The sequence below is a fragment of the Cottoperca gobio genome, chromosome 22 (genome assembly GCF_900634415.1).
Source record: "Cottoperca gobio chromosome 22, fCotGob3.1, whole genome shotgun sequence".
NCBI lineage: Eukaryota > Metazoa > Chordata > Actinopteri > Perciformes > Bovichtidae > Cottoperca > Cottoperca gobio.
In genome coordinates this window covers 2,071,563-2,092,754 of record NC_041376.1, presented here as the reverse complement: position 1 = coordinate 2,092,754, position 21,192 = coordinate 2,071,563, and the positions used below count along the sequence as shown (strand labels likewise).

General features: G+C 44.0%; 2 protein-coding genes across 4 annotated transcripts in view; both read left to right on the top strand.

The window, feature by feature from the left end:
- smoc1 (SPARC related modular calcium binding 1) overlaps window positions 1–6,046 on the top strand; it is a 43,854-nt gene extending 37,808 nt beyond the window's left edge. For all 3 annotated transcript variants that reach the window (XM_029460120.1, XM_029460118.1, XM_029460119.1), the window contains one exon: window positions 2,711–6,046. In XM_029460120.1, the coding sequence (XP_029315980.1) occupies window positions 2,711–2,727 (17 nt within the window). In that variant the 3' untranslated portion in view covers window positions 2,728–6,046. The remainder of the gene's footprint in view (window positions 1–2,710) is intronic.
- A 10,391-nt stretch (window positions 6,047–16,437) lies between these two features.
- On the top strand, window positions 16,438–20,939 carry slc2a1c (solute carrier family 2 member 1c). Its single transcript, XM_029461161.1, has 10 exons — window positions 16,438–16,452; window positions 16,921–17,019; window positions 17,650–17,810; window positions 17,883–18,123; window positions 18,247–18,409; window positions 19,191–19,375; window positions 19,630–19,731; window positions 19,926–20,027; window positions 20,186–20,389; window positions 20,760–20,939. The coding sequence occupies exons 1-10, from the start codon at window positions 16,438–16,440 to the stop codon at window positions 20,937–20,939; spliced, it is 1,452 nt and encodes a 483-aa protein (XP_029317021.1).
- Window positions 20,940–21,192: the final 253 nt, after the last annotated feature.

The window sequence follows — 21,192 nt, the reverse complement described above, 5'->3', positions numbered from 1 at the left end:
GTGTTACTGAGTGAATCCAAACTATCCCTTTATAAGTCCAGCAGTATATATCGCTCCTCCTTCACCAGCTGCAACATTAAAGTGATGAACACATTACTGCATCAATCATTATAACACAATAATATAACATATTACTGCATTACTTTTACGTACATTTGATGGCGATACTTTTGTACTTTCACTCAGTAAAAGATCTGAATACTTCTTCCACCTCTGATTCCACCTGATCAAGACCTTTTTAAACGTCCTGCTCTGTTCTGTAGGTGAAACTTGTGTTGACAAAAACATGGTGTTGCTTCTTGCGTCCCGTCTGCTGTTTTCTGTCTCGTCTTCTCTCTCTTCCTCTCGTCTGTTCGTCCTGCTGCGTCCGTCATTAGGCAGGAATGAAAGGAGGGCATTATGAGGCAGACCTGGCACAGAGGCTGCAGCACCATTAGAGCGCTCAGAGCCCTGTCCTCTCAGAGCCAACAGCAATTACTCCACACCACTTGTGTTTTAATTACTGTGACATCAGCTCCACACACTGTACTGTGTTCAAGGTAAAAGATGTCAACACAGCGCTGCGACAGTGAAGCCGTTTTCTCATATGAATATCTGGAGAATCAGGTTGTCCGGAGTTTCCCTTCCACACATGTAGCACACAACAGCAGAGTGTCCGTGTCAGAGGCGTTCTCACTTACTGGAAATACTGTGTTTGGTTTGAGTGAGCGGCGGCGCCCGGGTTACAGTGTGCAGGACACGACACGACGTGGGTGAAACCGTGGTCACGTGGCCGACTTTGGTCATAAACAACAGAGTTTCTTGGCCTCGGCTCTTACAGACAGAACTTCCTGAATCCTGCCCGTAAACTCAGGCCTGTGTTTCCCCCTCTTTGCCCCCCCCCCAGCTGCCACCATGTACAGGTATACCATGATTCCCAGCTCTTGAGCCAAGTGTCTTTATCGGGCGGTCCCAGGTGAGGCGAGGCGATTCTCCACGAGACAGGATCTGCTTTCAGCTCTTTATCACAAGTGGGGCCAAGGTGTCCAGGGAGAGGCCGGGGAGCTTTGTGTTGTTAATGGCACAGACAGTGTCCTCAGTGACTGGGAGGGGAGGAGGGAGCGGAGCCGTCGCTGCTCTGGAGCCTCGTAATTGCAAAGCCGATTCATCAGCACGACTGTGGCTCCTGACAACAGAGACATTTATCTGAGCTACAGAGAGGAACTGCATGACTTCACTGGACCGTGATCAGGACATGTTTCATGTCACTAAGACGTGCTGGGAGAAGTATCCAGATACTAATATCAGCAAACTGTAGGATACTTAAAGTACCTACAACAAAGAAACATTTAAAATGACTGCCCACCTGCTCCTCACAGGAGAACGCCCTCCAGTAACCTTTTAGAACTTTATTAACAATGACTGTATAACTTTAACTATTAGTTAGGTTTCTTTCCTTACATCCTTACTAAGTGCTGCTGTGGTGGCTGTCCATCACTTCTTCTGTTTGTGTTTAAAGCAGAGAAAGAAAATACTTCATGAACTGGGTGGATACACATTGGTTCACTGTGTGTGACTGGTAACAGAAATCGACATTTATACACATAAAAATGTGACGGCTCAGACTGCAGACAGTCATCTGGATTCATCTTGTCATGGTATAAATAGGTGGCCATAATATTTATTTCATACACTGAAAGTATTCACTACAGGACTCGTATGGAAAGTACTTGTGATTTATGGAGCGCTGGACGGATTGTGATGCGTCTGAAACTACAGAAGCTGAAACCAGCTCCACTTCTACTTCATGGTTAAATAAAAGCGTGCACCTGCACACCCACACACACACACACACACACGTAGGCCAGTACAGAGTTTAATCACACACACACACTGCATGTACACACACATTCAAATACAACATGCACACAAAGATGGATGGAAAGAGGTAAAAGCATACAAATCGACACACACACTCTCACTCACTCAAACACACACACGGACCTCTGCTCCCCTCTGACAGCCATCTGTAAGCAATCTAAGCTCTTTACCCATCTCCTCCTCCCCCCCCCCCCCCCCCTGATTGATGAGCGGTCCGTCCCTCCTGCAGCTCACCGACTGTCCCGAGCAGTTTCAGCACGAATGCAACACAACGAACAACTTCAACTGTTGAGTTTTAGCTACGAGTTCAGGTTCAGTCAAACTGTAGTTAGTAACCAGCGACTTCGTCCTGGAGAGGTGACTTTATGTAAAGCGTTTCATGTGGCCAGGCGAAGAACTGACTGATGACACACGTGCTGCACCGCTCGGGCAGGAGGGACACATCAGAGTCACAGGTGTTGTAATGAAGCGGACAGATGATAACGAGGTATCGGCTCACACTCAGACTCAAGATACCAGATCTGACATTTTAGGCTGTATTGGTGACATTTCCGATAACGGAAGTAACAGAGAGATACTAAAAAAACATGCTGAGGCAAATAAAAACCACGTAACTGAGTAAAGAAACAAGTTTGCAAGTTTATCAAAATAGTTGACGATTACTTTAATAGTTGACGATGTATGGGTGATACATGAGATATTACAAACATTATTTAAAGTGTGTGTGAGTGTCTAAGTGAGTTCTGCCGTTGTCTTGTCACGTAACAGCTGTGTGCCGAATACTAAAGCAGACGAGTGATGACCACCCCCCCCCCCCCCCCTCTCTTGTCCGTCGGTCTTTCTGTTCCAGTAGGTCGTCTGGTGTGAGGAGAGAAGGCTCCAGAAGCTGAGACGAGAGCAGAGTGCACAGAGGGAAGGCATCTGTTCGCTTGCTGACAGGAAAGAGAAAGATGGAGCAGAAAAAAAAGAAATCAAGAAGTTCCTGAGTTTCAAAAAAAGTGAACAGAAAAACAAGAAAACGAAGCGGCGCCAAAATATTTGCACTTTCTCCTCCTTATGTTTGACATTTTATCTGTTTGTACGTGTTGGTTTTTAGGTAAGAATGAGAATATATTTGTAAAAAGATGACTCACCACTGGAAGATGTGCATGTGCCCACATTTCCCCTCGTGTTCAGTCTGCTGTGATTCATTCTGTCCTCACATAACAGCCACGAACACATTTTGTGGTTGTTAAATTAAACTTACATTCCCCGTTACATACAGGAGCACGCAGGACAGTGGCAACTCGCTGAAGCCCAAGTGTTGCTGAATACTCAAAAAGAGGCGCTAAGACAATGTAGACCAATTCAAACGAATGTGTAATGTTTGTGAGCCAGCGATATTAAGCGGCATGTATTAGAATTAAACTGTGACCATGAAGTCTAATTTATCAGCACAGAATTAGCTGTATGAATCCCCTTGCACTGTACGGACACATTTACATTTTGGCTCAAGAATCAGATTTGTGAACAATGAGATGTGTTCTGTTTTTGTTCACCTTGGGGAACGCAGTCAGTACTTGTACTGCAACACAGAACCATGATGTCATCAGCACAATGTCATCAGCACGATGTCATCAGCACGATGTCATCAGCACAATGTCATCAGTACGATGTCATCAGCACGATGTCATCAGCACAATGTCATCAGCACAATGTCATCAGCACGATGTCATCAGTACGATGTCATCAGCACAATGTCATCAGCATGTTGTCATCAGCACGATGTCATCAGCACAATGTCATCAGCACGATGTCATCAGCATGTTGTCATCAGTACGATGTCATCAGCACGATGTCATCAGCACGATGTCATCAGCACGATGTCATCAGCCTGATGTCATCAGCACGATGTCATCAGCACAGTGTCATCAGCACGATGTCATCAGCACGGTGTCATCAGCTGAAAGTGTACTTTCAGTACATTTAGCTGTCATCAGCACGATGTCATCAGCCTGATGTCATCAGCACGGTGTCATCAGCCTGATGTCATCAGCACGGTGTCATCAGCCTGATGTCATCAGCCTGATGTCATCAGCACGATGTCATCAGCACGATGTCATCAGCACGGTGTCATCAGCACGATGTCATCAGCACGATGTCATCAGCACGATGTCATCAGCACGGTGTCATCAGCACGATGTCATCAGCACGGTGTCATCAGCTGAAAGTGTACTTTCAGTACATTTAGCTGTCATCAGCACGATGTCATCAGCCTGATGTCATCAGCACGGTGTCATCAGCACGATGTCATCAGCACGGTGTCATCAGCACGATGTCATCAGCCTGATGTCATCAGCACGATGTCATCAGCACGATGTCATCAGCACGATGTCATCAGCCCGATGTCATCAGCACGATGTCATCAGCACGATGTCATCAGCACGATGTCTGCACACGAGGTCTTGAGGTTTCCAAGTTTTTCTACTTTTGTATAAAGCTTGTACAAACCAAAAGGCTTTCAGCACTAATTACATTACTCGCCCACCGCTGCTCGTTATAGAAATAAACCCATTTAACTCGTAGGCTATCAGCGCACACGTTCATCAATTAAACAAACTAATTTGTAAAGCGTGTTATTAATACTAGTCGGACAACTACAATTATAACGTGAAAGTGTCGCAGCAGATGAGTTGGTTGTCCCACGAAGTATTTCAGAGTTAAAACAAACGCTAACAGGGAACCTGTAACAATCTCTAACTCTTTGGTATGCAGCACGAAACTGTGAAACATCAAAGCTCAGCTGATATTGAGCGTCATTGACGGATATCTTGTTTCTTGTAAAATGTCTGGAGTCGTCTCACGTTTATTCCCGGGGGCCAGCTTCTGCTCACGGCGGTGCCCAAACAGAAAATGAAATAATTATAGTGAAAGCTGAAGTGCAGAGGAGGCAGAGAGAGATCAACACGTGGAAGAGACCCGGAGGAGATGCTGCAGATAAAGAACATTTGCTAAAAGAAAGACGGCGCTTACATTCATTAATATGTAGAAGTCCCTCACATGTGAAGCTGGTCTGTAATAACAACGTGATATGATTCTTCCCCCCCCCCACACACAGTCCTCGCATACTATCGAAGCTTAACACAGCTAAGAGCTTCCTACATGCATGTGGTGGCAGTTTGAACATATTAAAGCTGTTTTATAATATCAATATCTGCTCTCAGCTGCTGAGCGTTGATCTTTGTCTGGAACGAACAAGCAGCTTGACATCAAACTATACAGTAAAAACAAGGATGTGAAAGAGACGACGACGGGGGGGTCATCACAAGTGTGTTTGTGAGTCTGAATCAGAGTCCAGTTGACTCTATCTAGTCTTGTTCGGTTTCACGGTGCAAAAACTAAATAAATCAAACGTTTGCTCAGGGCCGTGTACGAAGAGCAGCAGAAGCTTCTCTTATTGGTCAGAACTCAAATATCAAAGTATCTCAAATAACGACTAAACTAATAAATGAAAAGTGATTAAACGTTTTGTGAGAACAGTCTGAGGGTTCATGTCTGAGTGAAGGACTTCAGAGTATTTCCAGTGTGCACGTTGTTCTTCCCCCTGGTGGGGATTCTATTTTCAAAACAGTGCAGAGACTTCCTCTTGCTAGTACCAGGAAGAAGAGATGACTAACCCCGACCAGTAAATGAAGTAAGATGTTTATGCGGCTCAGTATCCCGATAACATCACGTTCATCCGCGTCATTGTAACCGAGATGTGCCAGTTGCTATAATAAATGCGAGTCTCCCCAGTAATACACTTTGTGTGTGTAAACACATTCATTGTCTGTCCTCAGTGCTGCGCTGTGAAACCACCACACATACTTGGAGCTTTGCCACCTTATGCAAGACAATAAAGTCTTTTATTTTAAAATACCCCGAGGGAGGAAAGGAAAACGCTAGAAAAGGAACTTATGAACATGTTTTGGAATGTAAATAAAAATATCTTCCTCACATTTGGGAACAATTGAGTTTCAAAATTGGAGAATCATGAGTTTGCTGTTGTGGTCTGAACGCTTGTGTATTTGTTTTGAGTCATTTGTTTCTTCACATAGTCCCAAGAGTCCCTGCAGAGGCTCCAGAAAAGGCTCCTGTTGTAAATATGTACAATAACCTTTGTTTGATTTACTAAATTCCATTGTGGGATGTATGGGTGTTCACTTGCTTCACTGTCAGTCTGAGTTATTTTAAAGTAATACTTTTCTGTGTACATCATGTCAAACATTACAGTAGCTAATTCACATGGAGCCTGAGAGCAGACTGTGTGTTTTATAAGCTCCGAGCTCTGTTTATTTTATGTGTGCCGGGGTTATTTGACTATTTCAGCTTGTTTTACGACGCCTGTCATCACTATACACAGTTAACAATGTAAACAGTATCTATCTGCTGCTGAACCCGCTGCAATCACAAACCCAGTCACGTCTAACTTGAAGTGGACGGTTATGCAGAGAATAAGAAAGGAAAGTTGTTTCTCCGGCGGCGGTGCAGCCTCTCCAGAGTTCTGCTGCAGTCCAGGTTTGAACACTGGGCTTGTGTGTCTGCTGAAGTGCTTCCAGACGCCGCAGAGCTGCAGATCACATCTAACACAACCCAACAGGCTGGAAATCAGTGCTAATCACGATGGGGGGGCGTATAGCAGGCTTACAGATGACTGTCAGTCTGACGGGGAGAAGCCAACAGTGTCTCCCGACAGGCTTGTGAAGCATCTCAATATTTCTTATTCATAGATGGAGAAATGAGATCCTCTGGAAAACAAAACAGTGAGACGTGTTGTCTTTGGGTCGATGTAAATCATGTGGCTTGAGGTGCAGCTGTTTGGCTAAGCAATGAAAACAAAAATGCTTTTCCACTTTAATGCCGGCCTTTTATTTCCTGAGCTTCAACAATAGACAACAATACAAAGAGCAACACGAGAGAAGGACTGATGGAGTTTCTGAAGTGCTTCTTGGCACACAGCAGTGCTCACACCTGGGTTGCATCACTTTCTGGGTAGTTTGTGTATTTCCCACCTGAACTGAGACATAAATGAGAAGCGGCCATAATGAGAAAAAGGTCTGTAGCTGCTCGACATTCAGCCGACACACAAACATACCAACTGGTTTTTACTTAAAGCTAGAATAATGTGAAAACAACTGTCAAACTTTAATCGTGAGTTCCAGCTCACTGTGAAGCCGTCTGACTCACAATCTGACTGTTGTGGTTCATTCTCGCGGCTCTCATAGCGTCGTTACTTCACACGAGCTGCTCGCCACCAACCAGCAGACTAGCTGGTGAACATAGAGGAGCATTCAGCAGCTAAAGACTCAGATATTTCCTCCAGGCTGTAGTCAAGACTTTAGAGTCAGACAGTCGAGAGTAAATCAAGTTCAAGACAACAAGCACTCGGCCTGAGTAACAGCTCCTTTCAGGGAGTGCAGACAAACTAGTGAATTGCAAATGTAGCGAAGTTAAAAGTAGATTATTGGCACATAATAATTACTCATTTGCGTCACACTGGAGACAAACTTCAGAGTCCAACAAGACGTGAGTCCAAGACTTCAAATAAAGTGTCTCGAGCGCTCGCGTACTGCATCCCCGCCCTCGTGAAGGAGTTGGTAGAGACCAAAAATAGAGCTAAAGGAGAGAATATTAGTGTTGTGTTCACAACTTATGGAGCATATGAAGAGAATGAAAGAGAGTTATTATCGTGCTGCCATGCACAATTTTGACTTATTAATTATGAACTAAGAACAATGTTCACGAGGACTTTTCTCTTCACTTCTCGTCTTCGCCCCTCAGACTTGCACTACATGTGATACCACAACAACAAAGCAACAATAATATGGAACTGATCCTGATACAGTTTTAAACCACATTCATTCAAACTGCACAGTTTACACTATGGTGCAGGAACAAGGCTTTTACAGCTGAAGGAGTTCAACACTGCCCCCTAATGGTGGAGCTGGATCACTGCAGACTGTTCACGTTCAACTCTGTTCTCACACACACACACACACACACACACACACACACACACACTTTCCTTGCAAGATTATAATTTGTCAAGCCTTTTTGATCAAACTGGACTACAAAGACGCTCCCTTTGCCCGGTTGTTTTCTGACTTAGTGATGTGACTTCAAAGGTGCGGATGTGCAGTGCATGATGGGAGGCGGAGGGCTGCGGGTGAGGTTGCTGGTGATGGGGGTGGCTTGGGACTGGGGGAGGCAGGGAGGGGAGAACGGGCTGCATCACAGATGAAATCGGAGCCAAGAGGCAGCTGCAGTACATCTGTCTTGTACCGACACATGTGGCATTTGACTTCCAGTGTGAAGTTCAAAAGAGTTTTGTAATGACGCAGCTGCTTAAAGATGTGTGTGTGTTTTTAGGGAGTGTGTGTTTTCTCCTTTGTTGAAGGTGGGGTGTAGGGTAGGCGGGCTGCCGAAGGGGTTTCATAGGTGAGGGATGAAATTTTGGGTTTTGAAAGTGACGTGTGGGCAGTTCAGGTGCTGCATGATGTTTCAGGAAGTTCAGAACTTCTGCTTTCTAACATTTCCATCACCTACCCAAAGTGTGAAGACTTAAAGGTATAATCTGTAACATGTCTGCATTAAAATGTCTGAACAAGACTCGACCTGTTATCTATTTAGTGGTTGTGCCATTATCACAAATGTTTCCAATCGTCTTCCAACCCAGAGAAATGTGTAACGTTAGTGAAGGTAACGTTTGCTCTCCTGTAATGGCGTCGTAAAACGTCACACACGTACTGTTTATACAGTTTTAAGACACTTTCTACATCCTGGTGTTTTTAACTCTATATTTGAAGGATGAAGGATTTTAGTCCTCGGACGTCTGAATCTTAAGTTCTCACAGAAACAAGCTGCGCTAACGTTAGCAGTTAGCTCGCAGCCGCTCCGTCCTGAGTGCAGCGGGGAAACAGATTCTTTGTTCCTCCTTTGTGTGCATTGAAACACTTAGAAGCAGATCAAACACCATTACAGGTAATTCCAGAGGGCAATGAGCCTGTGACAGCTAAACATTAGTGGTGGGGGGGGGGGCACACTGCTCACCATTTGTGTCTGATGCCCTCTGATCTGCAGCCGCACCTGTCCAGGGGGGGGCTGCCAGGAGGAGGCCGGGGCTCAGGGGTCAGAGGTCAGACAGGCGTATCCACACTGATTGAGAACTCAGCTGCATGAACACAGCTTGCAGGTGGACGATGCACTTTAACCCCCCCCCCCCCCATGATAATTATTCTTTCCCCTCTTGTATTTGTGCTCACGCTCTGTGCTACAGATTAGTGTTAAATATGTTCCTGTGACTTCATGGTGGGTAGATTTCCATCGCAAAGAAAGAAAGTAAGCAGATGTAGATCATGGATATAAATTACAGCTGCAACCAACAATTATTCTTTTATAGATAAATCAATTAATCTGTTGGTCCATAAGATGTCAGAAAATACTGAAAACTTTCCAAAGTGATCTTTAAATGTCTTATTTTACATTTCTGCATGACAAATAAACAATCATCAAAATAGATGGAGACAGTCAACTAACTGTTGCAGCTGTAAGTTTTATACTAAATCCTAGTTTACCATCAGTGAAGTCAGAGAATTAAACAAACAGGGATTCATTTCTCCTTTAGTTCAGACGACAGACAGATTATAAATATAAGAGATTCAAAAGCACAATATCTTGTTCTCTAAGGTCAAAAAGGAACAAAGTACAGAACTTTAAAAGGTATCTAATGTTTGAAAATGATGACATCGCCGTTTGTAAAGAACATTAGATAGAAATAAAGATTTGATGAAAAGCATCTCTGAACGCAGCGTTACGTTTCTGAGAGTTCGTGTCACAAAGGTTAATAAGTTGTGATGCGGAGCAGAGAGCAGCGAGCAGCGAGCAGCGAGCAGCGAGCAGCGAGCACCTGCGTCTGATAGTTGGATGTGCGAAGATTTAAAATGTGAAACTCAAAGTTTTATGGAGTTTTTCTGTTTTCTGTCGTGAACACAAGTATTTCACACATGAGTCAGTGCGGCGCAGGCTTTTCTGTGGATTGTTATCTGCTGTTCATCACCTCCGGGCCTCAGGGGCCACTTAGGATTTTATTCCTACATATTTTACGCACGTTTTATGATAAAAGATTATTTTCATGCACAAATGATGTAGTTTGTGGCGAGAGCGGGGAATGTTTCCTCTCCCAACATCACTGTGTGATTAAGTTCATCCTTCTTATTGGGCAGCGAAACAAAAAGACATTTGGATTTGTTCAAGAGGTGTGTGTGTGTGTGTGTGTGTGTGTGTGTGTGTGTACACTTGTAGTCTATAGAGACGAGCATGCAAACACACGCACACAAACAATTCACTAAAACTGGATTAGATTCAATTTCACTGATATGCCAATTATAACAATTCATGAGCTGAAACTAAAGCATGAAGTCTTAAAACTGAGGTTATGAGATTTTAAACTTGGATTACTCACATACACGAGGATGCTGTTAAAATTATAGCAATTACACAAACTCCCACGGACTCGTACACAAACACAAACTAGATCTGAACAATTAATAGTAATATTATTGAAATTGCAAAATGGAGCAGTGCAATATCCGAGGTATTGTGATGCAGACACATCAAAGAGAGCACGTTACATGATATTACATTATATTTAACTGGTGTTTCTGTCCAAAGCGATTTAACAATAAGTGCAAACGATCACGAGGATACAAACTCAGAAAGCAAGAATCTTATAAGTAGGTGAAATCATTTAAGTACGACATACTGAAATGATAAAAAGTATTTTTTTGACATGAGAGGAAGCGATGGAGCATTAAAGGCTACACTCATCTTGGCCCAATGTGTATTTTTAAATGTTTAATCTCTTCATTCACTCGATGCAGATGTTGGAGCAGGGAGCATTTTAGGCCGATATGAGGCTCGCTGTCGCAGGAGGAGGAGGCATAGTGTGGTACACTTCATCCTGTCTGTTAAATCCTTCAGGCACTAAATTGTCACAGCATTGTGTGATGGGTGTTGCCTTTTAAGACTGTCCTTGAAAGCATCTAAGTATCTCTGCTTCAGTCAGCTGATCTGGACCCACAACGTGCAGTAATGTGTTGTGCTGTAATTAAAATATGTAACTTTTACGACTTTAAATATCTAAAATCATCAGTCCTGTGTTGTATATGTAGTGAGACAGAGACATGTGTAATGTCCCTGAAGGTAACGTTTCCTCTCCTGTCATGGTGTCATCAGTCCTGTGTTGTATATGTAGTGAGACAGAGACATGTGTAATGTCCCTGAAGGTAACGTTTCCTCTCTCTCCTGTCATGGTGTCATCAGTCCTGTGTTGTATATGTAGTGGACAGAGAAATGTGTAATGTCCCTGAAGGTAACGTTTCCTCTCTCTCCTGTCATGGTGTCATCAGTCCTGTGTTGTATATGTAGTGGACAGAGAAATGTGTAATGTCCCTGAAGGTAACGTTTCCTCTCTCTCCTGTCATGGTGTCATCAGTCCTGTGTTGTACAGTATATCTCAAAAGTGAGTACACCCTTTAGATTTTTGCAAATATTCTGTTATATCCTTTCAGGGGATAACATTATCCTACTGAAACTTTGATATAACTTAAAGTAGTCAGTGTGCTGCTTGAATAACAGTATAGATTTATTGTCCTTTGAAAATTACTCAGTACACAGCTGTTAATGTCTAAACAGCTGGCAACAAAAGTGAGTACACCCCATAGTGAACATGTCTAAATTGTGCCCAAAGTGTCAATATTTTGTGTGACCACCACTGTTATCTAGCACTGCTTTAACCCTCCTGGGCATGGAATTCACCAGAGCTGCACAGGTTGCTTCTGGAATCTTCTTCCACTCCTCCACGACGACATCACGGAGCGCACGGATGTTGGACACCTTGCACTCCTCCACCTTCCTCTTGAGGATGCCCCACATGTGCTCAATTGGGTTTAGGTCTGGAGACATGCTTGGCCAGTCCATCACCTTAACCTTCAGCTTCTTCAGCAAGGCCGTTGTCATCTTGGAGGTGTGTTTAGGGTCATTATCATGTTGGAAAACTGCCCTACAGCCCAGTTTCCGAAGAGAGGGGATCATGCTCTGCTGCAGGATGTCACAGTATATATTGGAATTCATGTGTCCCTCAATGAAATGCAGCTCCCCAGTGCCGGCAGCACTCATGCAGCCCCAGACCATGATGCTGCCACCACCATGCTTGACTGTAGGCAAACACATTTGTCTTGGTACTCCTCACCAGGGTGCCGCCACACACGCCGGACACCATCTGACCCAAACAGGTTTATTTTGGTCTCATCAGACCACAGGACATGGTTCCAGTAACTCATGTTCTTGGATTCATTGTCTTCAGCAAACTGTTTGCGGGCTTTCTTATGCATCGGTTTCAGAAGGGGCTTCTGTCTGGGGCGATGGCCATACAAACCGATTTGATGCAGTGTGCGGCGTATGGTCTGGGCACTGACAGGCTGACATCCCACTTCTGCAACCTCTGCAGCAATGCTGGAAGCACTCGCACGTCTATTTTTGGAAACCAACCTCTGGATATGACGCTGAGCACGTGGACTCAACTTCTTTGGTCGACCCTGGCGAGGCCTGTTCCGAGTGGAACCTGTCCTGGAAAACCGCTGTATGATCTTAGCCACTGTGCTGCAACTCATTTTCATGGTGTTGGCAATCTTCTTATAGCCAAGGCCATCTTTGTGAAGCGCAATAATCCTTTTTTCAGCCGCTCAGAGAGTTCCTTGCCATGAGGTGCCATGTTGTCCAGCATTCAGAGAGAATTGTGCCCAAAACACCAAATTTAACAGCCCTGCTTATCATTTACACCTGAATCCTTGTAACACTAACGAGTCACATGACACCAGGGCGGGAAAACAACATCATTGGGCACAATTAGGACATGTTCACTATGGGGTGTACTCACTTTTGTTGCCAGCTGTTTAGACATTAACAGCTGTGTACTGAGTAATTTTCAAAGGACAATAAATCTATACTGTTATTCAAGCAGCACACTGACTACTTTAAGTTATATCAAAGTTTCAGTAGGATAATGTTATCCCCTGAAAGGATATAACAGAATATTTGCAAAAATCTAAAGGGTGTACTCACTTTTGAGATATACTGTATATGTAGTGAGACAGAGACATGTGTAATGTCCCTGAAGGTAACGTTTCCTCTCTCTCCTGTCATGGTGTCATCAGTCCTGTGTTGTATATGTAGTGAGACAGACATGTGTAATGTCCCTGAAGGTAACGTTTCCTCTCTCTCCTGTCATGGTGTCATCAGTCCTGTGTTGTATATGTAGTGGACAGAGAAATGTGTAATGTCCCTGAAGGTAACGTTTCCTCTCTCCTGTCATGGTGTCATCAGTCCTGTGTTGTATATGTAGTGAGACAGAGAAATGTGTAATGTTCCTGAAGGTAACGTTTCCTCTCTCCTGTCATGGTGTCATCAGTCCTGTGTTGTATATGTAGTGAGACAGAGACATGTTTATTGTCCCTGAAGGTAACGTTTCCTCTCTCTCCTGTCATGGTGTCATCAGTCCTGTGTTGTATATGTAGTGAGACAGAGACATGTGTATTGTCCCTGAAGGTAACGTTTCCTCTCTCTCCTGTCATGGTGTCATCAGTCCTGTGTTGTATATGTAGTGAGACAGAGACATGTGTAATGTCCCTGAAGGTAACGTTTCCTCTCTCTCCTGTCATGGTGTCATCAGTCCTGTGTTGTATATGTAGTGAGACAGAGACATGTGTAATGTTCCTGAAGGTAACGTTTCCTCTCTCTCCTGTCATGGTGTCATCAGTCCTGTGTTGTATATGTAGTCAGACAGAGACATATGTAATGTTCCTGAAGGTAACGTTTCCTCTCTCCTGTCATGGTGTCATCAGTCCTATGTTGTATATGTAGTGAGACAGAGACATGTGTAATGTTCCTGAAGGTAACGTTTCCTCTCTCCTGTCATGGTGTCATCAGTCCTGTGTTGTATATGTAGTGAGACAGAGACATGTGTAATGTTCCTGAAGGTAACGTTTCCTCACTCCTGTCATGGTGTCATCAGTCCTGTGTTGTATATGTAGTGAGACAGAGACATGTGTAATGTTCCTGAAGGTAATGTTTCCTCTCTCCTGTCATGGTGTCATCAGTCCTGTGTTGTATATGTAGTGAGACAGAGACATGTGTAATGTTCCTGAAGGTAACGTTTCCTCTCTCTCCTGTCATGGTGTCATCAGTCCTGTGTTGTATATGTAGTGAGACAGAGACATGTGTAATGTTCCTGAAGGTAACGTTTCCTCTCTCCTGTCATGGTGTCATCAGTCCTGTGTTGTATATGTAGTGAGACAGAGACATGTGTAATGTCCCTGAAGGTAACGTTTCCTCTCTCTCCTGTCATGGTGTCATCAGTCCTGTGTTGTATATGTAGTGAGACAGAGACATGTGTAATGTTCCTGAAGGTAACGTTTCCTCTCTGCTGTCATGGTGTCATCAGTCCTGTGTTGTATATGTAGTGAGACAGAGACATGTGTAATGTTCCTGAAGGTAATGTTTCCTCTCTCCTGTCATGGTGTCATCAGTCCTGTGTTGTATATGTAGTGAGACAGAGACATGTGTAATGTTCCTGAAGGTAACGTTTCCTCTCTCTCCTGTCATGGTGTCATCAGTCCTGTGTTGTATATGTAGTGAGACAGAGACATGTGTAATGTTCCTGAAGGTAACGTTTCCTCTCTCCTGTCATGGTGTCATCAGTCCTGTGTTGTATATGTAGTGAGACAGAGACATGTGTAATGTCCCTGAAGGTAACGTTTCCTCTCTCTCCTGTCATGGTGTCATCAGTCCTGTGTTGTATATGTAGTGAGACAGAGACATGTGTAATGTTCCTGAAGGTAACGTTTCCTCTCTGCTGTCATGGTGTCATCAGTCCTGTGTTGTATATGTAGTGAGACAGAGACATGTTCCTGATCCTCTGTGGAGAATTCTGCTGCTGAACCAGAAACACTGAAGGAATCCTAACGGGAGGAGAACTCCCATGATGCACCACCACACCAAACTCCAGCTTCTACTATTGTTTTGATTGAGAGACCACTAGAAGCAGAACATTACATATTGTGTGTTTAAACAGTCATAATAAATATTACCATGCACAGAAGTTCATTATAATTAACCCACATTAAGATCATTGGTGTTTAATTATGTGGAACTGTTCTCTGGGAGAAAACTACACATGTTGCACTGATTAAATAAAGTTGGCTATAAAGCGGCTTTTCTATGTTTACTTTTTTCATCTTTCAAAATAGTGATCATAAACTATGGCATGAGCTTCATAGTTGCGAAACACATATTGTTTTTGAGTGAAAGCATAACTCACATTCACATTTCCTTGTCAGCTGTGGGGTTTCATGTTTAAATAATAAGCATTAATTGGATTCATTAAGAAATGGTTCGATCTGAAAACGCTTTTTCTTAATCCCTAGAAAGACGTAATGAGATGCACACTCAGACACTCGCGAGTTTCCATTTCAGTGAACATCATCACAGGACAGAGTTACTACACACACACACACACACCTAAAGCACGTGTCTGTGTGATTGCCAAAATGCCTGACCCGGGAGCAGTTGTATTGTTTCCATCACAGTTCCTTTAATGTGTGTGCAGCAGATGAACTGATCCTCAGTCAGTTAACGTGCAGGATGTCGATCAGCTGGTCTAGGAGAGTCAGAGGAGGCCCGTCTGCCTTTCTGTCAGGCCGGCCCCAAATTCACCAGCTGCGTGCGACTTCATCACTGGTCCAGAGTGTGTGTGTGTGTGTGTGTGTGTGTGTGTGTGTGTGTGTGTGTGTGTGTGTGTGTATGCGTTTGCAGTAGTGGTGTGTTCACTCAGGAACATTTACAGTCATATCTGAAACTCGGGGATGAAGACGGGATCAACGTACGACCCTCAGAACAGTGGTGAGAACTTGACGTTTATATAAATGTTAATATAAATGTAGATCATGGATATAAATTAAGGCTGAAAATAACAATTATTGATTTATCTGTTGATTATTTTCTAGATTAATGAATTAATACTTTGGTCTATAAAATGTCAGAAAATAGTGAAATTAAAGTCCAAGTTAAAATCTTTAAATGTGTTTTTTTTCCAGTCCAAAACCCAACGATGTTCACTTTAATAAGATATACAACAGAAAAGTAGTTACTTCAATGATTAATTGATTGACTGATGTTTGGACTCCACAGCAGCAGAGCCAACAGGACAAAACACCAAACAAAGAGCTTCGCAGGTGGCAAGTATATCATGTTACTGACTGCTTTCGTTGCTCAGCATGTGTTGAACATCTCTCTCATGGAAATATATTCCATGTCTTGAAGCATGCAAGAGACATAACATTGGATTTATCTCAGAGTGAAAGTCTACAAAACATTATACACTATCCTGCACATGCTACTGTTTTCTAATTCTGCCATCATTTGGGATTTTCCCAGCGGAGGAAGAGAGAAGAATATAAATGCTCCAACATCTCGAGGGAGTGACAGCACGTCTCAGCTACACACATGGCGTCGCAGGAGGTTTGATTGTTTTATCTGACACACGCAGCTCCAACATTCATGTGTGCTAATTACGTTTCTGTACATCTTGCCACTGTGTGAAAACACTGCGGCTCGTGCAGCCCCGACCTTTATGGCCCGTCAGAGGGAGGCTGATGTCTGGAGAACCATGTGAGAATAATTAAATGAACTCTTGAAGAATCCCTCCCGCCTCATCGGTGAACGAAGAATCAGAAAACGTAGAAAAGTCTTGATGAGCAAAAGTGTCTGAAAACATCTGTTTACAAACTCTCACACACCTCGTGCAGAATAATAAAGTGTCATTGGTCCAGTCGATGTCACCACTTCACACACACGACTTTTACCTAAAACTGCACGAGTTGTGAGAGTAAACGGATGTTTTCAGATGTTGAACTTCTATTCGTCAAGACTTTCCTGTAGGACGAGTTAAAGGGTAAAGAAATGTCACTCACCTGCACGCTGTTACAGAGCCATCTGACAGCCACACTCCTGACCTCCATCCTGGCGGCGGTGCTCGGCTCCCTGCAGATCGGTTATCACACGGGCAACGTCAACGCTCCAGCCAAGGTGAGCGGGACAGACGGACGCTGAGGGGAACGACTTTGTGTTAGAATCAGAAATACTTTATTTATCCCGGGGAAATTGGATTTTGTAACAATTGCTCCATTTTAGAATAAAATAGTACTACAATATATAACAATGAATGTGTATATGACAATATATACAGTAGTGTAATAATAATATAAAATGCACAGCGTAATACAGTAATAATAACAGTGATATGAGTTCACTGAGGAAATATAAAGATTGAAGCAGTTCTCTATTCTGAATAGTTTGTAACTGCAATACAAATAAATAAATACATTCTCATGGACAACCAGGTCCTGTGTGATCCTCCGTAGCAGACAGCTTAAAGTATGAAGCAGAGGTGGATGCTGGGCTGTCTGACCCTTAAACAAATATCTCACAGCCTCAATAAAACACTGAATACATTTAACACCCCCCTGAAACTCTGCGGCTCAGCAGGTGTTATTTCACAGGTCTGCAGGTGAGGCAGAGCGTTGTGTTTGAAGCCAGAAGCTTCAGAAACTGACTTTTTATTGCAGTTTTAAGACACTTTTTACATCTTGATGCTTTTTAACTATATTTGAAGCGGATGAAGGATTTTCTTCCCGTCTTTCTTTTACAAATGTTTAGATCATCGAGCAGTTTTTCAACCACACGTGGAGAGCCAGGCACAACCAGTCGATGCCAGATCACAGCCTGACGCTGCTGTGGTCGCTCTCCGTCAGCATTAAAGACTTTGGAGCCTTGCTGGGCTCGCTGGGAGTCAAATACCTGGCAGATTCTTACGGAAGGTAAAACATTTATTTTTTATAAATTCCTATAATTTCCATCACGTCTTTTAATCCCTCTCGTCTTCCCCCCAGACGTAACTCCATCCTCATCGTGAACTGTGTCTCTGTGGTGGGAGCGTGTCTCATGTCCGCCTCCAAAGCCTGCAAGTCCTTTGAGGTTCTCATCCTGGGACGCCTGGTGTTCGGTCTCTTCTGCGGCCTGGTGATGAGTCTGAATCCGCTCTACATCCAGGAAGTGTCCCCGACAAACCTGAGAGGGGCCTTCGCTACGCTCAACCAGGTCTCCTTCGCCTCAGGCATCCTGGTGGGAATGGTGAGGAGGGCGCTGGAAAAAGTTGTTTGATCCAGAACAGCTGTTTTCTGAACATCATTGTATATAAACATCTGGATGATAAGCAAAACTGTGAAACAAGCTTCCTGCCTGTGTTGGCTGCAGGTGGCTGGTCTGGAGACAGTGTTGGGTACAGAGCATTACTGGGCCATGATGCTGTCCCTGTCAATCATCCCGGCCCTGACGCAGTACCTGGTCCTGCCTTTCTGCCCCGAGAGCCCCCGCTACCTGCTCATCAACCGCGGAGAGGAGAGTAAAGCTGAGGCTGGTGGGTCACACGTTTTAGTACTTTATTTCAGTCATTAAGCTCGAGTTATGTCAGAGATATCAAACAGACAACAGTACGGCCCAAAACGTTTCCTTCAGGAGGAACTGCAGCTTCAGAAACAATAGAAATGTGCTACACATGAACAAACGTGCTGCACATTAACACAACAGCAAATACGCTGCAAATACAGAAACTATGTAAAGTCAAAAACACACAAACAGAAGCAGCGTGTTTCCTGTTTTCTAGCATTTCATAATTAAACAGATTAAGTTATTTGATCATTGGTACCATTATTATAGTTGATTTGAGGAGTACATTGGTAGACAGGTGGAGGGATAGGCGTTGTGCTCGTCTGCACGTTGGACTTCTTCCCTGCGTAAGATTCGCTCCCTGACGCTTCGGTGGCCGTTTGATTTTGAGTTTGTTTTGTCTTGTTTGTTTGAGGACAAATCGCCCGCTACAGTTTTGTTTTTTGGCTTTCTGCAGCACGTTTTTCCACTTGCAGCACATTTCTGTTTTGGATTTTCATTTCCGACGCTGCAGCAGGCTTCTCCTGATGGAGACGTGTTGGGACGTTGCAGCACGTTTGTCCTCGTCAGCCGCGGCACAGCAGTCCTGCAGTCACCGCTCGGAGAGAGCGATGAGCTGAGGAACTTTTCTTATCAGCTTTTAGATGCATGGTTGACTTCCAGGAATCAAAAACATGGAAATGTTTTTAATGCACTCTAATAACTCAGCCTTGCAGATATACCACAGCAGTTCCTGTGTTTTAACTCTGCAGCCCTGCTGAGGCTGAGAGGCCACTCAGACAAAGTGTTCGCTGAGCTGGAGGAGATGAAGGAAGAGGCCGCACACACGCAGAGCGGCGTCACCATCCACGAGTTCTTCATGAAGCGCAGATACAAGCAGCCCATCATCATCGTCCTCATCATCAACCTGGGCAGCCAGCTGTCCGGATTCAATGCGGTCAGTCTTATGAAACGCAATGTGTCTGAGAAAATGTTTTCTGAATGAGGTGAAAGTCTTACTGGTTGAACCGAGATAACAGAAGAACTTCACTGATGAATATTTCACTTGCAGCGCTGTAGTATTTAGTCAACACATTATTCAGCCTCATCACTCCTGACACACTGCCCCAGAAGCTGAGTAGGACCCCCGGTCCCTAAACACACAGATGTCCCAGTGACCCACTGGGCTAAAAGAAACCCGTCTTCTTCCAGATCATCAATTATTCCACCAGAATGTTCCAGACCAAGTTTGATCAGGCCAAATACCTGACGCTGGGCGTGGGGGCCGTCAATGTGACCTTCACTTTGGTGGCAGTGAGTACAGAATCTTCACATTTTAGCCCCCTATTTGAGTACTAATATTATTCAACACATACATACAAGTAGCAGCAGCAATTTAAAAGATATAGCAGCAAGTTGTGTCATATTTATATCTCGGATTAAAGATAAAATAGTTCCATCTCCTCACGAATGGTTTACTCAGCACCGTGTTGTCGTTTCTTCTCCAGTTCTTCCTGATGGAAAGGGCAGGACGGAGGAGACTGCTGCTGACTGGTTTCATCTCCATCGCACTGTGCAACCTTCTCATGACCATCGTGGATTCTGTCGTGGTAAGATCTGTGGCTTTTTCTTATGTGCACCAAAAGTTATATTCCAAATATTGGACATGAAGGAGAGATCTAATGTTTGATCAACCTGGCATTGGGGTGGGACGAGATAGGACTTTATCACAGATCAATGTATCCACCCGTGTCCCTCCCCCATGCAGCACCTGGTCCCAGAGCTGCGCAGCCTGCAGGTGCTGCTGGTCTTCTGCCTGATCTCAGCCTACGAGCTGGGCCCCGGCCCCATCTCATGGTTCATCGCAGCCGAGCTGTTCGACCAGCCCAGCAGACCCACCGCTATGGCCTTCACCAGCATGCTCAACTGGGGGGGGAAGTTTGTTCTGGCACTCCTCTTTCCTCCCTTACTGGTGGGTTTATGCTGTACGAGTGAGTTTAACTTCAGGGAGACTTTCTTTTACACTTTCCCTGACACCTCAGACGCAACTGTTAAATAAAAGCTAGAGCTCTGTTAAACAAACGTACAAATATATAATATAATAATATATATAAATATATAAATCTGACATGTTAAATATGAAGAAATCTATTGCTCAGGTTGAAATAATAGTAATTAAATGAACATGTTGAGCTGCAGAGATGGCAGCCAACCTAAAACAACCTTTTGATTTTTCTACTTCCTTCTGTAAATCTGTTTTAACGCCTTTTCTTACGGTCAGAAACGTGTCTTTGTTAAATACTAAGTAGCGTGTGCAAACACGACCTCTGTCTCCCACACAGAAACTCTGCGGTGCGTACATCTACCTGCTCTTCATGACGGTGGCGTTGGTGGCGTTCACCTTCACCTGGATTCGCCTCCCGGAGACAAAAGGACGCACGTTCGATGATATAGCAGAAGAGTTCAGAGGAGCCGAGGGCATCCCTCTGCACAACAAGGCTGGATTCAACACTTTCCCCTGACCGACCTTTAACCCCGACTGAAGCTGGTTATGGTCATTCTGTTAAATTGGGCCAACTGACCCTTTTTAAGTGTTGAACTTCGAAACCCGGCAGTGGTTCCTTATTTAGAAAATGTCCCGGTTATTCAGATTTCACTGTCAACAGTTTACGTTCAGAAGAATCTCCACAAGGCAACAATAATCTTCAGATATCCTGAGAAACAACATTATTATAACATCTTCAAAACTCTAGTGCACCAAAAACTAAAATTGTG